At 44.1% G+C, this 19,602-nt stretch overlaps 2 protein-coding genes across 5 annotated transcripts in view; one reads left to right on the plus strand and one right to left on the minus strand.

Moving 5' to 3' along the window:
* Positions 1–19,602, minus strand: part of DGCR8 (DGCR8 microprocessor complex subunit) — a 58,620-nt gene that overhangs the window by 9,666 nt on the left and 29,352 nt on the right. For 2 of the 4 annotated variants that reach the window (XM_068124196.2, XM_078783108.1), the window contains exons 12-14: positions 10,065–10,171; positions 9,826–9,953; positions 8,660–8,861 (exon numbers count right to left, since the gene is read on the minus strand). In XM_068124196.2, the coding sequence (XP_067980297.1) occupies positions 8,664–8,861; positions 9,826–9,953; positions 10,065–10,171 (433 nt within the window). In that variant the 3' untranslated portion in view covers positions 8,660–8,663. Of the gene's footprint in view, positions 1–8,026; positions 8,862–9,825; positions 9,954–10,064; positions 10,172–19,602 lie in introns of those variants that run through there. The other 2 variants (XM_068124198.2, XM_068124195.2) reach the window with 1 other exon arrangement.
* LOC137432350 (histone acetyltransferase KAT8) lies at positions 1,857–5,853 on the plus strand. The gene is made up of 6 exons (XM_078783109.1): positions 1,857–2,086; positions 4,427–4,567; positions 4,659–4,752; positions 5,002–5,152; positions 5,251–5,405; positions 5,503–5,853. The coding sequence occupies exons 1-6, from the start codon at positions 1,895–1,897 to the stop codon at positions 5,565–5,567; spliced, it is 798 nt and encodes a 265-aa protein (XP_078639235.1). The 5' UTR covers positions 1,857–1,894; the 3' UTR covers positions 5,568–5,853.

The following is a 19,602-nucleotide window of genomic DNA, read 5'->3' on the forward strand; positions in this document are numbered from 1 at the left end:
CGGCGGTGGTCAAGCTGTTGTTGATGTTGTCAATTTTGCGTTGGAAGAAAGAAAGGAAGGAGATGCAGTTGTCTACTGTGAATGACTGGGTGGTGGTGTCCAGGGGGCGGAGGAGTTTGTTTATTGTCGAGAAGAGTGCTTTTGGGTTTCCGGAGCCAGAGTGGATAATTTGAGAGTAGTAGGCGGAGCGGGCGTGGGAGAGGGCATCTTTGTAGTGTTGTAGGTGGTCCTTGTAGGCTTGGGAGTGAACTGTGAGACCTGTTTTATTGCGGAGTCTTTCAAGTTGGCGAGCACGAGTTTTCATCAGGCGGAGTTCAGGGGTAAACCAGGGAGCAGAATGGGTGAAAGAAACTGTTTTGGTTTTTACAGGCGCAAGCTGGTCAAGGCAGGAGGAGAGAGTGTGGTTGTAGTAGTCAGTGAGGTCGGAAGGGGTGTGGAGGTCAATGAAGGGAGAAGTGGACATTTTTTCAGAGAGGGTGGATGAGAATGAGGTAGGTGAAAGAGCGTTTAGCTTACGGAAGTTGATAGTGCGATAATGTCTTGGTGTTGGGGTGGGGATGTTGATGGTCATAGTGATGGCTAAGTGGTCAGAGAGGGTGAGGTCGGAGCCAGAGAGATGGTGCAAAATTAATCCAGTGGAGCAGACAAGGTCCAAAATGTGACCACGGATATGCGTAGGAAAGTTGACATGTTGAGTGAGGTTAAAGCAAGTGAGTAAATCAGTCAAGTCAGTGGTTATTGTGGAGTCAGTGGAGTCCATGTGGATATTGAAATCACCAAGGAGGAGGATTGAGGGGGAGAGGGAACATAGCTGGGTCAGAAAGTAGGAGAAGTCAGACAGGAATAATGGGTGTGGTTTGGGAGGGCGGTAGACGACAGCCATGACTGACTGCGTGCGACCAGAGAGTTTAAAAGCCAGGTGTTCAAAGGATGAGGATGAGGCGATGGGGATGAGGCTGGTCCTGATGTCTTGACGGTGGATAACGGCAATTCCACCACCTCGGCCCTCCGAGCGTGGTTTATTGACGTAGGTATATCCATTGGGTGTGGTGAGGTTGAGCGTGTAGTAGTCCAGTGGTTGTTGCCAGGTTTCGGTGAGACAGAGAAAGTCCAGTTTGTTATCCAGGATGTATTCGTTCAGGATGAGGCTTTTGTTGTTAAGGGACTGGGTGTTGAACAGGGTGAGCTTGATGTTGTTTTGACATGAGATGAGATATCGAATTAGAGTTGAAATAAAACTGTGAGAGAGAGCAAGAAACCGCAGGCCTAACAAAAGAGCCCTCAAAGCTATGCGAGTAAACAAAATGGTGGATATTTGGTTTTGAAGCCCCTCCCAGTCCGGGTGTAACCACTCCCCCGGACAGACAGAATCACCTATGGAGAATGAATATATATATATATATATATATATATATATATATATATATATATATATAGATATATATATATATATATATATATATATATATATATATATATATATATATGATTTATATATATGATTTATATATATATATATATATATGATATATATATATATATATATATATATATATATATATATATATATATATATATATATATATATATATATATATTTTCATCTTCTCTTGTTTCTTGTCATTCAGTTTGACCGAGTTGGTGTAGTGTCACATCGAGGGACTGTTGGTAATGCTGGAGAGGTGATGATACCACGTTGTGATTTGGAAAACAATTTAATTCATTCTATGGAGGAAATTGTACATGCTTATTTAGATGGATAGTGCAGCACAAGATGTGAAATAATTGGGGTGCTTATTTAGTTTGTCTTGGGTGCGAAGGGGGGGGGGGGGGGGGGTTCACCAAGAAAAAACCTGCTTTTTTTTTTTATGGAGTGGAGTTTCTTTTTTACCTCATGGAGTTTTGCCGTTGTACATCTTTTATCAAATGTAAGATTGAATTTGGAATTGGTTGTACTTCTAATAGCCGAAGGTGTGGGTTTGGTATCTTTTTTCAGAACGTATGCCAGTGGAGACAACCACCAGGAAAGGAAATATACCGCAAGGGGCACGTCTCTGTATATGAGGTCGATGGGCGGGATCACAAGGTAACCTTTGGCTTTGAGAAGTAAGTTATTGTTCAATGTACTTTAAAAGTCAGTGCAAAGTGAACTTGTAAGGACAAGTGTTACTCCAAGATAGGCCAGGCTTCTGCCACTTATCCTTTCTTTTCTATCCTTAACCATACGCTTCCTACCCCTCCCCAACCCCACTGCTGACTCCATCTGATGTCTCATACTCTTCGCAGAGCGTTGGTGCCACTGAAGCGCCTTCCTGAGATTGAGTTGTACTGGGTGGTTTTCCGTTGCGCCTTTCCAGTAGTTAGGGCAGAAATTTGTAATTTGTTCGGGGTGCTGGTGCCAACTTGCCTACTCTTTGCAAAAGACACCGTGGGATCTTTAACATCCACTAACTAATGCCGGCAGACGGGACACCGGTTTTAACATCAATCCGAGGGACAGTACACACATTGATGAATCACCTGCCTGTGAAACACCAGAATGCCAGTTTATAGCTGGGCTGAGATCCTGCTGACACTATTTTCTAAAATTATATTTTGCCTTGAATGTAAACCAACATGGCGTGTGTTTGAATTATTTATGCACGTTTTCTCAATCTACGCCGGCATGTGTTCACTTGGGAGTCATTGGAGAAGCTTTCTGTTTCATCTTGTAATAGGTTGAGGGAAACTTCAAGCACAAATATTGTTGTGGGGCTTTTAGTGGTTAACTTCAAACCTTCATTCTCCATGACATGACAACAGAGCAGTGTGTTCTCTATGGAAAGCACAGGAAGCACCAGTTTCACTTTTGCCCAGATGATTAAATGTTTTGTTTGTGAGGAGAACTGAGAGAGTTCTGAGGAGAATTGAGGGTGTTAAGAGTGAGGAGAGCTTTTAAGGAGGTCATCCTGCCTGCCTGTCTTGGCCCTGGTGCTGTTCTTGTATTCCCGCATTGCCTGTTCATCGTCTTACTCGTCTCATCACCTCTTCGTCATCCTGCTGTCTCATCACCCTGCCCATCTCCTTATCACCTGCTCTGTGCCCATCCTCCACTGCCACCAGAGAGGTCACCCGGTTCTGTCCCCCAACCCTATCTGTGCTTGTGACTGGAGAGAGGTGCCTTAGTTTTTATAAGATTTATTTTACCTCATTGGTTACCTCTTTAAGTGTATATATATATAGTTACCTTCGCAAAAGCGGAAGGTTATGTTTTGATCGCTGTGTATTTATTTGTATGTCTGTGTGTGTGTATGTTAATCGCATAACTCAAAAAGTATTCAACCGAATTGCATGAAATTTGGTGGGATGATTGGTTATTATACGGGACACATTTGATTAGATTTTGGGAAACAGATTTGCTCAAATTCTGACTATTTTTAACTCGATCGTATTTCACTCAAAGTTATGAGCGACTGAAGAAGAAGATGTCCATCCAGGACGTCATCACTATAACGCGATCTCCCGCGATCATTTCAACCTCAAAAAAAATTATAATTGCAGATTTGTCAAGAGATGAGGCATATTAACAAACGAATGAAACAGATTTGCTCAAATTCTGACTATTTTTAACTCGATCGTATTTCACTCAAAGTTATGAGCGACTGAAGAAGAGGATGTCCATCCAAGACGTCATCACTATAACGCGATCTCCCGCAATCATTTCAACCTCAAATGAAATTCAAATTGCAGATTTGTCAATCGGGGAGGCATATTAACAGACGAATGAAACAGATTTGCTCAAATTCTGATTTTTAAAAATCGATCGCATTTCACATAAAGTTTCACATCGCATACACTCCCATGCCAAGTACAGAACAGTAGCTGCGGCGAAGGTATGCGCTCTACCGAGTGCCCGGATTCTAGTTGTTATTGTATTCATTTTCTCCTGCTTTTGTTGTTCGGAATAAACCTGTTTGGTTTTAAGAGATAAGGTGCCTCGTGTTTCTCCTCAGCCCGCGCGTACCGCCGTACCAGCATAATATCGCCATTAATTGAACATGGCCTCGGAGTCAAAGCCCGTTTCGGTCCATCTGTTCAGGGGCTGTGTTGACCGGCCCGTTAACACAACAATATTCAATGAAATAGCAGAAACCAAACAAGGTTTCTTCATTCCTATTCTTGTGGTTCATTACATTGCCATTTGTTTCATAAAACATTTGTATTTAAGGTCCTGAAAAACTCCTGGAAATTTGGCCTTCCATGGCTGTGCAAACCCTGAGTTGGTGTGTCCTAAAATCCAGGGAAACTTCCTCCTGTGATTTTCTTGAAAACTGATACTTTAAAGGGCAACATCCACTAACCAATTAGATTTTGACCATGAACAGTTGTTGGGATGTTTATATTAACTGTCATTTCTTCATTACCTCCCCTTCCCCACCACCACCAGATCTACTGCCAGTCTCTGTGCCTGCTGGCTAAACTCTTCCTTGATCACAAGACGTTGTACTTTGACGTAGAACCCTTTATGTTCTACGTCCTCACAGAGACCGACCGACAGGGTGCTCACCTTGTGGGATACTTTTCAAAGGTACGTAACCAAGGGTGAGAGATACCGAGTAGAAAACGAATGGAGCGTCGAGTGCTCATGCGGTCATTGTTCTGATGATGTAACGTTGCAGGAAAAGGAGTCCCCAGATGGAAACAACGTAGCTTGTATCCTGACCCTTCCTCCTTACCAACGCCGAGGCTACGGAAAGTTTCTCATTGCCTTCAGTGAGTTTGATGTTAAGAACTTCAACTCTCATTTTGCTCTTCTTCTTCGACGTATAATCTTGTTGTTCAGCCAATTCATCTCAGATTTTACCTTCTGTTTGTTGGAAACCATGTAACCAATCAGCAAAGGGATATGCTCAAAAAGGTGTTCTCAGAACCAGCAACAAATCAGTCGTGAAAGCTTAACTGGTGTTTTAAAAACAAACTATAGCAGGAAACTTTAAATCCAGAAGTCTTGTGTCTGTGCAGGTTATGAGCTTTCCAAGCTTGAACACATGGTTGGATCTCCAGAAAAACCTCTTTCCGACCTGGGCAAGCTCAGCTACAGGAGCTATTGGTCTTGGGTTTTGCTGGAACTCTTAAGAGACTATCGAGGACCTCTGTCCATCCGTGACCTCAGGTAAGCCTATTCCTTACCACATATTTTTGGCAAGTTGCTTTGCTGCAGACTTTTGATTCGTCCTTGCCCAGCACTTAGACGTTTGTCTGTTCCTGCAGTCAGATGACCAGTATCACACAGACAGACATAATTTCTGCACTGCAGTCCCTCAATATGGTGAAATACTGGAAAGGGCAGCATGTAGTGTGTGTGACACCCAAGCTGGTTGAAGAACATCTGAAAAGTGCTCAATACAAGAAGCCACCTCTGACTGGTAAGCTTTGTGCTCCGTGCTTCCTTCGTCGGATTGGTTTCCTTTCCATGCTTCTTTACCCGATTGAAGTTTCCCTCCCACTTTTTCATTTCGACAGTCGACACCACATGCCTCAGATGGGCACCTCCCAAGCATAAGCAAGTCAAGATTCCCAAGAAGTAGTTATTTGAACGATAACAAACGAACTTTGCTTTTTCTTTCCAACGTCCAATCATGGTGGGCCTTTATGCCATTTCCAAGCTGCACACAGGACTCTGAGACGACATTACGCCATGCTTGCATGAAAGTACAACTGTGGGCCTTTGTCTCTGCTTCATCGGCTGTTCAAGTGTATTCTCTACAATTAGTTTGTGATACATGGTGTATATACACCACCATACATGGTGCCACTGGATTGTTGTTTTGTAAGTAGTGTACATATTTTTGTATTAAAAACATCGTTTCTCTGCCTGAAAATATGGACATTGTCTCAGTCATCTCTCTAGAATCTAGATAATGAACAATAGAACCTCAGAACAAATGTGCATTCAAAATTTATTTTAAATGGACCAAACATGCTTTGCTTGACCTACGATGCAGTGGTTTTGGCTCTGACTTTGGTAAGACACTGCCCAGGTAAGTAGAGATCAAACAAACCTTCACCACCACAAAAGAGAGCCGGACCCCATTGCCTGTGCTAATTTCATCCCACAATGATCCAGCAAAAGGTTTGACAAAGTCGATGTATTTGGCCCTTTCTGCTGACAGGATGGCCTGGAGGTACACACACTCGGTTCACACACTCGGTTCACGTCGAGCCTAGGTTTGACTCCCGACCCAGCTATAAACTCTCATCCCAGTGTTTCACAGGCAGGGCGATTCATCAATGTGTGTGCCGTCCCTCAGATGGACATCGGCTGGCATTAGTTGGTGGATGTTAAAGATCCCACGATGTCATTTGCAAAGAGTAGGTGAGCTATCACTGCCATTATGAACAAATTATAGACCTAACCTTACTCAAACGTCAGGCCTGGTCAGCTGATTCGTGAGATTTGGACCAAGCTTCCCCCGGCCAACCCCACAAGAATGTGGGAATAATTGTGGCCATTAAAGAAGATTCGGCCTGTTCCAAGGTACAGATTCCAAATGAATGGTGCTTCCACACTTTCACTATGGTTGAGCTGGAAATTCAAGGTTCAGATAGAGAAGACTTTTACTTTTTCAGGAAAAGCCTCGAGGATGCAGTCCATTGTTGTTACCAACACTTCTACAGCACCTTTTTATGGGAATATTTTGGTGCATCTTCAGGTGTATTTAGACATAGACCCCCAACACACTAACATTTAAATTCTCAACCCCAATATCACAACCCCTTTATGTATAGTCAGTAGGTGTTGGCCACGTGGTAGAAAATCCTGCAGGTTCAAATGCAGCTGTATTCGATACTGGTATTTCAATCTGAGGTGTTCTGCCATCAACCCCCTTCTGGTGAATGAATGAATGAATGAATGATCGTTTTAAGGCCATTTTTCCCCACTAGAGCGGGGGTTAGCCTTGCTGCGGGCCCCATGACAATCATAGTTCCCTGTTTGAGGCAATGTTTTTATGGCCGGATGCCCTTCCTGACGCCATTCACCTTCCTGATGCCTTTAAAATTCCTTTCACCAGATGTGTCTTCTGGTGAAACTCCCAAAATCCAAAATCGCTGCTCACCACTCATTCGTTCCTCCTCTTCCCTCCAAAAGGTTTTCAAGACCCCTGTTCACCATCTCAGAAATCTTTCCCAATCCAAATCCATGGTCTTTTTCTTTCTTTTTTTCTATCCTCAGTAACCCTCCCCAAACCGACCTGGATATAAATTTCCAGTTCCTTCCTGAGAGGTTGCTACTGTATCCATCTTGTCCACCCTGTGCATACTCTCCAACCCCTCATCCCTTTTTTGAATCCCTGGTGTTGGGCTAGCGGCTAGGATGCCAGCTTAGGATCCAAGGATCCTGGGTTCGAATCCCGGTCGATCGCTGAATTAACGCCAGGGGGGTTGACTCAGCCTGTCATCCTTCCGAGGTCGGCAAATTGAGTACCAGTACACTGGTAATTCCCTGTTTATCGTAAAAAGGCGACAAACAGGGTTGGCGGCAGGAAGGGTATCCGGCCATAAAACATTGCTTCAAAAAGGGGACCAAAAAAACAACAACAACCACGGCCCCCGAAAAGGCCAACCCCCGCTTTGCGGGGAAAAATGGCCTCTAAACGGTGGGTTTTTTTCTCCCTCTATTTTGTCCCTCCCACCCCTTTCTCTTTCCACTGTTCCTTTTGTTCTGCTACATCCTTGACCATTGTACATGTTCTAGCTCCTCCACGAGCCTCGACTTTGTATACAAAAAAACCCCTCAACTTATGGAAACCCAGCTCATCTCACTTCATCACCTTGAGATTCAATAAAAAGACCTGGCTCTTTTGGCCTTCATGGAGGGAATAAAGTATCCATCCCCACCTGGTGTGTGTGTCATGCCCTCAGCACAACTTGGGTAGCACTAAAATGTTAAGTATGAAAAAAGCAGCACTGCCTAAAACCTCAAACTTGTTGCACTGATGTCATCACAGGATAATCAAACCTGATGCTCAGCACATCCTCACATATCTGGGTTCAAATCCAGTTTAATAGAGCAATGGATAACTTTTAGGACGATATACGCTAGTTAGAGAAAAGTTAAAATCAAATTCCAAAAGTAAAGTTTAGGACGACACAGTTACCTTTAAGTTAAAATTTAAAAAACAAGGGAAAAAAACAAAAAACAGAAGTAGCTTTAAGCATGCATGCTAAATTAACAACTCCCCTCCCCCCAACTCCTGCTCCATTTCCCAATCCGTACCCCCCCCCCCCCCTCCCCAATACTCCCTACTCCCACAGATGCAACCTCCAATCCTCAAAAATAACTCTGCTTACGCTACAATGAACGATGCGTCTTCAAACGTGCAGAAGGACAAAATGAATACCTCTTAGCATTTGACATTCAGGAATCGAATGAAACCAAAAATGAGACTGCAAGGTAACAATGAGAGGTCAGCAGGATGTTCGTTTGTACGAGACGTAATTACGACCAAATAATGCATAAATTAAAATCCTTCAAAAGTTGTTTTTTTTCTTTTTCTTAAACCTGACATCAAAAGCACAAACTTCAATCACATCCTCATGTTAAGCTGAGCTGTTTGTTTGCTTGATTCGTCAAGAAAAATTGGGGTAAAAATGATGAAAAGGCAAATGCTCAGGGTACCGCGTCACACATCCACAGTGCACAGTGGCTCGCTGTTCGGTTGGGGGGGTTCGGGGAGACGCAGACGTGGAAGCCTCTCCTGTTCGCCGCGTTCGGCAGCCAGTCGCCGCATCTCGGTGCGAAGGCGGTCAAGAATCCTGACGTTTGGGCGGTTCTTGCGGCCAAACCTCTGCAGCTCCAACACGCTGCGTTCTCCGCTCTCCTGTCGAAATAGGGTGACAATTAAATATTCATAAGAGGACGTCTACACATGGCATACACATCGCAGAAGTATTGACCCCTTCATGCAGACATATTGGATTGTGAAGGGGAAGACCCTCCCCCTGCCCTCCCCTTTCCTCCTCTCCCTCCCCCTTCTTCCCCATCCCCCCACCCTTCCCCTTCCCCCCCCAATTCAAAAAGTTTACTTTGACCATTCTCTATAAAAGGTGGAAAATGGATGGAGCAACTTCACCTAATAATCTGTTGAAATCTATTTTGGGTGGACCATATCTCTAAACTGGTCTCAAAATATGGCCGACACCTCTATTCTCTGCGGAGCAAAGTCCGTTCGGAACCGCTCGGAGTTCACTACAATTTGCACTACCATGGAGCATGCCTTCTTCTTCAACAGCACTACCACTACCCTTCTTCCCTCCCCCCCACTTCGGCTACTTGCCATCTTGCTCCCCTGGAGGCAAATTAGTCCAATGCTCTCCACATTTTTGGCATTTCTCGATTGGAGGCCTGCATCCCGGGTCTGCTTCTCACCCATCATAGGAAGGCTGGTGGACTCTTATTTTCCCTCACTTCTGGTGTCGCGCTCCTCTCTCGTACTTCTTTCCTGCATCCTCTCCCCCCCATCCATATTCTTCCAGAAATCTCAACCGACTGCCTCTCTCTCATGTCCCTCCCTCAAGTCTTTCAAAAGTGCTGCCCATCGTCTCCTCGTGCTTTCTCCCTGACCCACCTGTGCTCTCTTGCGCTGACCCCATCATCCACCCCCTGCTCCCAAATTTACTTCCTGCCAATCGTGAGCTACATCTTTGTTTCTGTTCCCCTTTGATCCTCGGTCAGGAGTGAAGTTGCTGCCCTCTGTTGTTTAGCTCCATTGCATTTACCAGCAGAAAGCCTGCTCTACACATGATGTGAAAGTGGTTATGGCAGCAAAAAAAACAGATAATGACCTGTGGCAGAGAGCGTGCCGCATCTCCTCCGTACATGCGCAGCAGAGACCCCCACGTGCTGATGTGCGGATGCAAAAGCTGCAGCACACGTTGTGAAGCCAGCTGCTTCCCCACACGCTTGTTCTTACCTGCAGAGAAATATGGAGAGAAAAGGCAGATGACGAAGGAAATGCAAAGGGAAGAACGAGGGTAACAGCAATGTCGGAAGAGAGGGATTAATGAGCCGCCGAAAAACTTACACCACCCCCGGGCTTCGTGCCTTCCGCATTTCATCACATACTCGCTGCGCTGATTCTTCCCTGGTATAACCTCAAAGCATACACTCGTGTCTCCCATTCCATGGTTTCTGCCAAAGAACATTCCATGATTGTTTTTGAAAGAAAACGTCACATTCGGTCAGCACCACGAGTATCATCATAAAGACCATGTGATTCGCATGTCTCGATGATAGTGGAATCTGAACATTGGTATTTTTTGCCAAAAAGGTGGCGGTACAAAGTCGTTTTTACTGGCGAAAATCGAAGATTTTTCAACTAGATTGCTTGGTCTTGTGTGTTATTCTGTCTGTCAGTCACCTACAGGTCACAATTTTCAACCGATCTTCACAAAACTTCACCAAATGGTAGAGTTCGTCAAAAGCAAGAAGCCTATTGTTTTTGGAGTCAATAGGTCAACGTAGGCCAAAGGTCACCGACTTTGTCAAATTTCTAAATCCTCAATTTTCATCCGATTGACTTGAAATTTTAAGAGGATTTGCATATCTGGTCACTGAATTCAACCACCAACTATTTTTGAGATCATAGGCCAACAACCTATTTTAGGGATTCCGCAAGTATCGTGCTATGCAGGACTTTTTTTTTTTTTTTTTTTTCTTTGAGGTGTTCATTCAATCACCCGAAATGTATTCTCTTGCTGAACAATATCTCCACTCTTCTAAGGGGTTGCACAACTCAAAGCTCTTTTTTCACCATTTTACGGTAAATAAGGAGAAAATTACACCAAATGTCATAAACTCCGTAGTTTTAGTAATTTTGCTGTATAGAGTTGTGAACTCGATACGTCATGTGGCTATTCATCATCCAGCGGTCTTAATCGTTGGTGACGGGACAATATTCTAGTTCCTGCAGAAAGCTTTATGTGGCCGTACGGTCCAGTTAACTCTCCCACCAAATTATCCTTCCTCTACAAAATTCCGAAGTGGGATTTTCACACTGAGCACAAAAAAATTTATTTTTATGAAAGTGTAAATTACAGAATTTCTGGATAAGACTACATTGAATGAATGAATGAATGAATGGTCGTTTTAAGGCCATTTTTTCCCGCTAGAGCGGGGGTTAGCCTTGCGGGCCCCATGACAATCATGGTTCCCTGTTTGAGGCAATGTTTTTTTATGGCCGGATGCCCTTCCTGACGCCAACCCTTGGTCGCGTCTTACGATGCGCAGGGATACGGTGTACCTATTCTAAATCGGGGTACACACCGGGATCATTATCCAATAATTATCCAAATATTTATCCAAATATTTATTTATAATCAAATAATTATCCAAATATCCAATATAGTCAGGTTCACTAGGTTAACAAATATAATTTCGTTCAAAATTTTGGTAGATTAGCAAAACTATACATTTTTGGAATATTCAGAGCATGAGGAATCCAAAAATTAATGTTTACATTTGCGTAGACACCTTTGCGAAAATGGCACTCAGGACAGTGATGAAGATAGTCAGGTTCACTATGTTAACAAATATAATTTCTTTCAAAATTTTGGGATTAGCAAACCTGTACATTTTTGGAATCTTCAGAGCATGGAGAATCCGAAAATCAATGTTGACATTTGCACAGACACCTGCATGGCCGCCATTTTGGATTTTGAAAATGGCCGCCATAAAATACATATTTTGCGCGATCTCGGCTTCTAGTCAACCTAGAGACTTAATTAAATATGCTAATCCTATGTTTTCTGGGTCAAGGAATCCAATAAAGGCCTCAAAATAGTGCTCAGGATTATAGAAAAGCAACAAACAAAGGTAATTGAAAACCATTGTCTTTATATTTGTGATATAACTGTATTACATAATACATGATATTGCAAGTCCTTTGAAGTTATAGGTTGTTATAGGAAGTTATAGGTAGTATCAGATTGAACTATAAGTCCTATACACAGGATCTACGAGGTCTATACCGTTCAGGAATATGCTTTTACAGATCTTCATCACTGTCCTGAGTGTCATTTTCGCAAAGGTGTCTACGCAAATGTAAACATTAATTTTTGGATTCCTCATGCTCTGAATATTCCAAAAATGTATAGTTTTGCTAATCTACCAAAATTTTGAACGAAAAAACATAGTGAACCTGACTAATTACATTATCCAATAATATTCAGTTTAGTTTTCAAATTTGGTTTTTGGAGCTGAGATTTTGATTGCAATTGTTGATCCAACTCGAGTTTGCCACATAAGAATTACGACCAATAAGAGAACATTTGAGTGGGCAAGTAAATTCCAATTTTCCTCAATGTTTGACCCAGGGCGGATTGAGAATTGCTTCCTCTTCATGTTGACTGGGTACAGCTTATCACTGGGTATCATTGGAAAGTTGGAATGAAGAGTTTTTCCTGCATGAGCTTTGGTGGCAATAATGGCCTCGATAATGTAATTTCCCATGTCAAGTACGATATAATTTCCCGGGCCGGCGACCCCGGAAGTGACAAGCTGCGGATAACTCCACGGCGTGACAGGTTCCAAAGCAACCACAGATGCCGTCTGAGAAAGTTAATTTCCCCTCCTCTCCTCTCTCTCCCTTCCCTCCTCTCTTCTCTCTCCCCTCCCTCCTCTCTTCTCTCTCCCCTCCCTCCTCTCTCCTCTCTCCCTTCCCCTCCTCCCCCCCCCCTTCTCTCTCCCTTCTTTCTCTTTCTCTCTTTCTCTCTCTTTTTCTCTCTCTCTCTCTCTCTCTCTCTCTCTCTCTTTCTCTCACGCCCCCTGCTGGCCGTTCGTGTGTTGGGCGTGGCAAGATGGCGCGTGCTCGTGCTTGTGTGTTGTAGCTCCTGGCTCGTGTTGTTTTTCATCCTCTCCCCACCAACCTTTTTTACCTTTCCCTTTCCTTTGTTTTTTTTCCTTTTGTACTCTTGTCGTGTATGTTGACCTTTTTCCTCCCTTCCTGCTTCGTTACCACCTGTCCCTCGTTTTTTTTTCCTCCTTCGAGACAGAGAGAGGGAGAGCCAGCACGGTAAGGGTTTGTTTGAACCACGTTTTTTCCTAACGTGGTTTAAACCGTGCTTTCGTTTTTTAGTTACTTAATATATATATTTTTTCTATTCTTTTTTTTGGGGATTATACAAATCTATTTGCTTTCACTTCGTTTCTCCTTTGACGATATGGCTAATAGGAGTAGCCAAAGGCCTGCCGATCGTGTTACCGATGAGGGTTTATCGCATAAGCACGGGCTGTGCCTTGTCCCGCCGGAGGGAGTTGAAATGGATGACATTTTGCTCGCGATTGGGGATTTGATCGACGTGAGTAACATTCGTGCCGCGTCTCGTATGAATCACAAAATTGTGGTTTTTGTTTCGCAAATAAGTCTGGCCGATATTGTTGTGCAGAATGGTTTGACCTTGGGAAACGATCTGTTTGTTCCTGTGTCGTCGATGGACACGCCGGCAGTTAAAGTCATTCTGAGCAATGTTCCGCCTTTTCTAGGTAACGAGGAAATCCTACACAAGCTAGGTGAGTTTGGCACTGTCGTCTCTCGAATCATTAGGGTTCCTCTACGTACGAGAAACGGCAGGTTGAAGCACGTACAATCGTTTCGACGTTTTTGTTTTGTTGTTCTAAAAGACGCAGCGAAGCAGTTGAACACCTCCCACACCTTTAAAGTCGGCGAACATGAATATAGAATCTTCATGGCTACCGAGACCTTGATCTGCTACGGATGTGGAGCACACGGACACACTAAGCAGTATTGCCCAGACGCCAAAAAGACGTACGCTACAGCAGCTGGGTCGGCCCCCCCTGTAACTGATGCAGTGCCCCCCGTTCATGAGCCTGGTGGAGTACAGACGTCCACACCAGAAGACCAGGGTGTGGAAAGTGGTGGCGGTGTTGCTGAGGTTAGTGCAGCAGGGGTGCACCCAGTCGATGTGGACAAGAGGCTGCAACCTCAAGAGAATATGGTCTTTGAGGAGGTATTGATGAAAGGCACCGAGGCTAAGAGGAACCTAAAACGTACCTTTTTGAGCGCCGAGGTGGAAGACAAAGGTAGCAAAGTGATACTCGTACAAACAAACTATCTCAGACTATCCTGATGATTCTCGGCAAGCTGGGCAGGGTGGTGACGAAACAGAGGAGAGTAGGACTTCACCCCTTGCTCTTGTTGAAGAAAATCAATGCAGCAGTATTGGTTGTGATGATGGCACCATTGTCCCTTGTGACAACGAGCAGTCCCAGGGCCTGAGTGACAACGGTTGTTGCTCACATCCGTTTGAAACGACCAAGGATGATGGTCCAAGCAGACCTATGATAGGCAGCAGTGGTGGCACAGATGTGCCCCTTGTGATGCAACAAGAAGACTGCAGTGGTGATGACACAGAAGGTGTGCCTGCTCCTGACACACAACAAAGGAGTTTCAACGTTGATGTGGTTAGGGAGCTGGATGAGGAAGCTCAAAGCCTTGTGTCTGTGAATGATCATCAGGGAGAAGAACAGATGGAAGCAACAAAGGAAAACGTCATCAGTTTCCTAAACGAGACGTTTAGGCAACGCTACGTTGTGATCAAAGACCATTTTCCCGATGTGAAAACTTTCATCAGGGCTGCAAGACCCCTCCTGCAAAGAAATGACCCAATGGAAATCTCGGAGGCCCAATTTCAGCGTCTTCGGAAAGCGGTCACAAAGGCGAATAAGGAATTGCAGGCGGAGGGTGAGTTACCTTTGTAAATGGCTTTGCGAAAGATATGTATCGCATCCCTGAATATCAATGGGGGTTGTACCCCCTTACGAAAAATTCAGACAATTCAGGCGATGGAGAGGGTGAAAGCCGACATCATCCTGATACAGGAGACTCATGCTACGAACACCCTGGTTGCTGAATGGGGAAAACTTTATCGAGGGCAGTGGTGGCTGAGTGGGTTTACCACACCCAAAGCTGGTGTTGCCATCGCCTTGAGTGATAGAATCCCTGCTCGGAAGATTGTCTTTAAGGAAATTTATAAGGGACATCTGATAGCGGTGGATTTCTATTGCAACACGCAAAGGATCATCATTGTGAACGTATATGCACCGAGTGAGCCCATGGAAAGAAGAGTGTTCTTTTCCACTCTGCATGACTTTGTAAAAGGACTGGATACAACCGCTTTCATCTGTGTTGCTGGTGATTTCAATTGCACTATCAATCCTTCCGTAGACAGGACCGGTCATGAACCCCATCCAGCTTCTATGAAGATTTTGGAGAACATCATCAAAAATCAGCATTTGAAAGATGTTTGGAGGTTGCAACACCCAACTTCACGGTGCTATACGTGGTGCAGATGCCATGATGGGAGGATATCAATGGCAAGGCTAGACAGATTCTACGTGAATAAGCCAATGCTAAATGTGATGGCCACAACCCAGATACTCCCAACTGGTTTCACAGACCATTACCTGGTTTCAATGGGTTTTAATTTGCCTCTGACCTCAGGGGGTAGTGCGTATTGGTCACTTAATACCCACCTGCTGAATGATATGAGATTCAAAGAGGCTTTTCGAGCCGTGTGGGAAAGAATTCGGTCCTCCAAATTTGAACATGCTAACCTTCGACTGTGGTGGGACCTCGCAAAGGGTCAGGTCAAATCGTTCTGTCAACAATATAGTCTTTATGCCACTAAATTGAAAAATCTCTCGATTGATTCATTAAAGGCTGAAATTGCAGCCCTGGAGGAAAACATTAATACGGCTGGGAAAGACACTACAGGTGACCGGCTGCTATGGACTAAAAAGGCAATGTTGACTGAACTGGTACGGCAGCGAGCAATGGGCACCCTGGTACGCATGAGAATGAGTTATTTAACGTTGGATATGCCAAATAAGGCCTTGTTTGGTTTGGAGAACTCTGTTAAAAAATCACAACAGATTCATGGGCTACGTGCTGCTAATGGGTCAATAGTGACCTCCCAACAGGAGATTAAGTCTGTTTTGAAGGGTTTTTATACAAACTTGTACTCCCCCCAGAGCATAAGTAATGAGACCTTGCAGGAGCTGACTACCGGGCTTCCAAGACTTGAGGAAGACCAGCAACGCACATTGAACATGTCAGTTTCGGCTGCTGAACTTGAAACTGCTATGCGGAGCTTGAAGGATGGTAAAGCCTCTGGGATTGATGGTTTGCCCGGAGAGTTCTATAAGACTTTTTGGAAACTTGTGGGACCTGACCTGCTTGAGGTATTTGATGAATGCCTTCATGTTGGAGAGCTTCCCCTGTCCTGCAGAAGAGCAGTCATTTGCCTGTTGCCAAAGGCTGGGGACACTCAACTAGTCGAGAACTGGCGGCCTGTCTCATTGCTGTGTGCGGATTACAAGCTTTTGTCGAAGGCCTTAGCAAACCGTTTGGGAACTGTGATCAGCTCTATTGTGCACCCTGACCAGACCTACTGTGTACCAGGAAGGTCAATTTATGACAATATTTTTCTGATAAGGGATATTATTTCTTGTAATAAGTACTTGCGTGCCAGTTTTGGGTTGTTGTTTCTTGACCAAACAAAGGCTTTTGATCGTGTTGATCATACATATTTGTTTTCTGTTCTGGAGCGGATGGGTTTTGGCGAAACTTTCATTTCCTATGTCAAGCTGTTATACACTAACACCTTCTGCATGATGAAAGTAAACAACAGTTTATGTCCCCCTTTTCCTTTCCGTCGGGGTATCCGTCAAGGGTGTCCCCTTTCTGGACTTCTGTATATAATTGCCCTTGAACCACTCTTAGCATCCATCAGGCAGCGAATAACTCAGGATGTGGGAGCCGTTTTTGGTTCAAGATTTGTGGTCACAGCTTATGCTGATGATGTATGTGTTCTGATTAAGGGCCCAAGTAGTGTTGCTGCGGTGCAGCGTTGCTTTAAAGACTACTCTGCGGCCTCTTCCGCCGAAGTAAATTGGGGCAAGAGTGTAGCCTTATGGTGCGGTTCAGATAACCTTTCTTTAACACTGCCACCGTCACTCCCACATAATCTAGAGTGGAAAACAGATGGAGTCAAATATCTTGGTGTCTATCTTGGCAACCAGGAAGTAGAAACGAAGAACTGGGAAGGAGTGATTGAACAAATTACACACCGGTTGAAACGATGGGAAGGACTGCTGCGATCTCTTTCTTATAAAGGCCGCTCTCTTTGTTATAAATAACTTGATAGCAGCAAGATTATGGCATAAACTAATTGCCTTGCAGCCACCCAAGGAGTTGATACCAGCCATCCAGCGGGTCTTGGTTAATTTCTTTTGGAATGGATACCACTGGCTTCGGCCGCAAATACTGTACCATCCTCAGAAGGAGGGTGGACATGGAATTGTGGAGGTGTCCACCCGGCTTATGGCTTTTCGCCTACAGTCTGTGCAACGTCTGTTGTATGCTGAAGAGCTGCCCTGGCGCTCATTTGCGTTTTTCTTGTTGCAACAAGCGGGAGGCCTGTGTTATGATAGGCACTTGTTCCTGGTGAACCTTGACCGTGTCAGCTTAGTTTCAATCCCAACTTTTTATCAGGGTTTGCTGAGAGTTTGGAAAGGTTTTGGGGTTCATCGTTGCCTTGAGGCTTATAATTGCCGGATGTTTATCCAAGAGCCTATTTTCTACAACGGGTTTTTTCCATGCATTCCTCATAGTCCGACTTTGATTAGGAAATTTACTCAAGGAGGAATTGGCAAAGTTTGTGACCTGAGGGATACATCTGGGACAAAATGGATGTCTGCTGGCAGGGTGGCGGCCATTCTTGGTTTAAGATCCGTGCGTATTGTCAGCCAAATTATACGCATCGTCAAGAGGAAGTTTAAGGAGTTAAATATTGGCTGGGAAGGTATAAACAATGTCGAGGATGTTCGGCTGTCTTTCCCTGAAATTAAGGTGCTCCCAGCTCTCCAGTCGAATGGTGAACTTGTATCTCATTTTCACTTGGTAACAAAGGCGGGTATTCACAAGCTCCTTCGAGAAAACCAAGCATCATCCTTCTCCGGAGTGGCGCGAGTGGCCTTGTGGTCCGAAAGGTTAGGGCCAGGGTCTCCTGCCACGCCACTGTGGCCTAATATGTACAAACTACCTATTTACGGGTTCCTCGCAGATATCCAGTGGAGACTAGCGCATTGGGCTCTCCCTACGAACACCTTTGTTCATCACCTTGACAGCTCAGTGCCAGTAGCATGCCCCTTCTGTGTACAGAAGGAGGATCTCTTTCATGCCTATGTGAAATGCGAAAGACTAATACCTCTTTTCTTGATTCTCACACACCTTTTTGATCAGTTGTCTTTTCCTTTTACTTCACATTCTTTTATTTTTGGTGTATCTTTCAGACCCTCCTGCAAGGACTCTGGTGTCCTCCTAAACTTCTTAGCTGCTGTAGCAAAATATTCAATATATAAATCGAGGAAAATTAAAATTGATAATGGGCATGGGTTTGATGTTGTTCCTATGTTTAAAGGGCTGGTGTCTGCAAGAATAAGGTTAGAGTTTGATTATTATGTGGCGAATGAAAATGTCAAACTCTTTGAATGCAAATGGTGTATTAATGAAGCCTTATGTGTCGTGAATGAATCGAATTTGTACTTTTCTTTTTAACATTAAGAACTGTTGTTTTTTTTCTATTTTTTCTCTCCTGTAAAAATGTAACTTGACCTGGTGTGTTTTTTGTGTGAAATAAATGGTGTTGCAAATTCATATCTATCTATCTATCTATCTCTATCTCTATCTCTATCTCTCTCTCTCTCTCTCTCTCTCTCTCTCTCTCTCGTCACAAAGTGACTTTGCTAGTATATAATGCATTGTGGTTATATAGCTCAGATAGATTTCAAATGAACTTTCCCACAAGCTGAAACCAGAAGCCTAAGGACTGAAGCCCGAGGCCTCTACTTACTGTGGCCTTCACAATAACCGTTAAGCATATCGGCTCCAACCTTTCAATATTTGATGATCCTTTTAACAATCACTTGGTCATTTTACTGCAGGGAAAACTTAGAGGGAGGGCATGCCGATTCTGAATATGACAGCTCCGAAGATGTCTTTCGCTTAGCATAGTACAACATGGTGACCGTATGATTTTTAAAGGTTAGCCCAGACCAGGCCAGCCCTCGAGTCAGACCAACCAATGGGTGGAAAGGAGTGCGACAAGTATGGACGGACAAGCGTATTATTATATAGACTAGTGGGGTCACCCGTGGGAATCCCACAGGCATGGACGTGTGTGACATTTGGACATATTGAGTTAGATGCTGCACCTGCACATTCAGTTTCACAAAATTGTTACTGGCAATTTATCAGATCCACAAATAATGTAATCTCCACAATGTATTTACTTCTGATAACATGTGAATGCATGTGCTTGCACATGGGAAATAGTTTGAAATGTGTTATTACATCTCGTGTAAAATGTGACTTTAAGAGCTCAAATCCTCTCCCGGGGGACACGGGGGAGAGTGGGTCACACACACACATACACATCCACACATATACACACACACACACACACACACACACACACACACGTCCCACATGTATATATCCCACATGTATATAGATGTTTAAAATGGACGTGCACACAACGAAT

The sequence above is a fragment of the Myxine glutinosa genome, chromosome 8 (genome assembly GCF_964187855.1).
Source record: "Myxine glutinosa chromosome 8, kmMyxGlut1.1, whole genome shotgun sequence".
NCBI classification, from domain to species: domain Eukaryota; kingdom Metazoa; phylum Chordata; class Myxini; order Myxiniformes; family Myxinidae; genus Myxine; species Myxine glutinosa.

Excerpts from the sequence above, each read along its gene's own strand:
- LOC137432350 (XM_078783109.1), top strand. The coding sequence starts at position 1,895 with ATGGAGTTTTGCCGTTGTACATCTTTTATCAAATGTAAGATTGAATTT. Across the intron at positions 4,753-5,001 it reads AAAGTTTCTCATTGCCTTCA|GTTATGAGCTTTCCAAGCTT; the intron begins GTGAGTTTGATG and ends GTGTCTGTGCAG. Across the intron at positions 5,153-5,250 it reads CTGTCCATCCGTGACCTCAG|TCAGATGACCAGTATCACAC; the intron begins GTAAGCCTATTC and ends CTGTTCCTGCAG.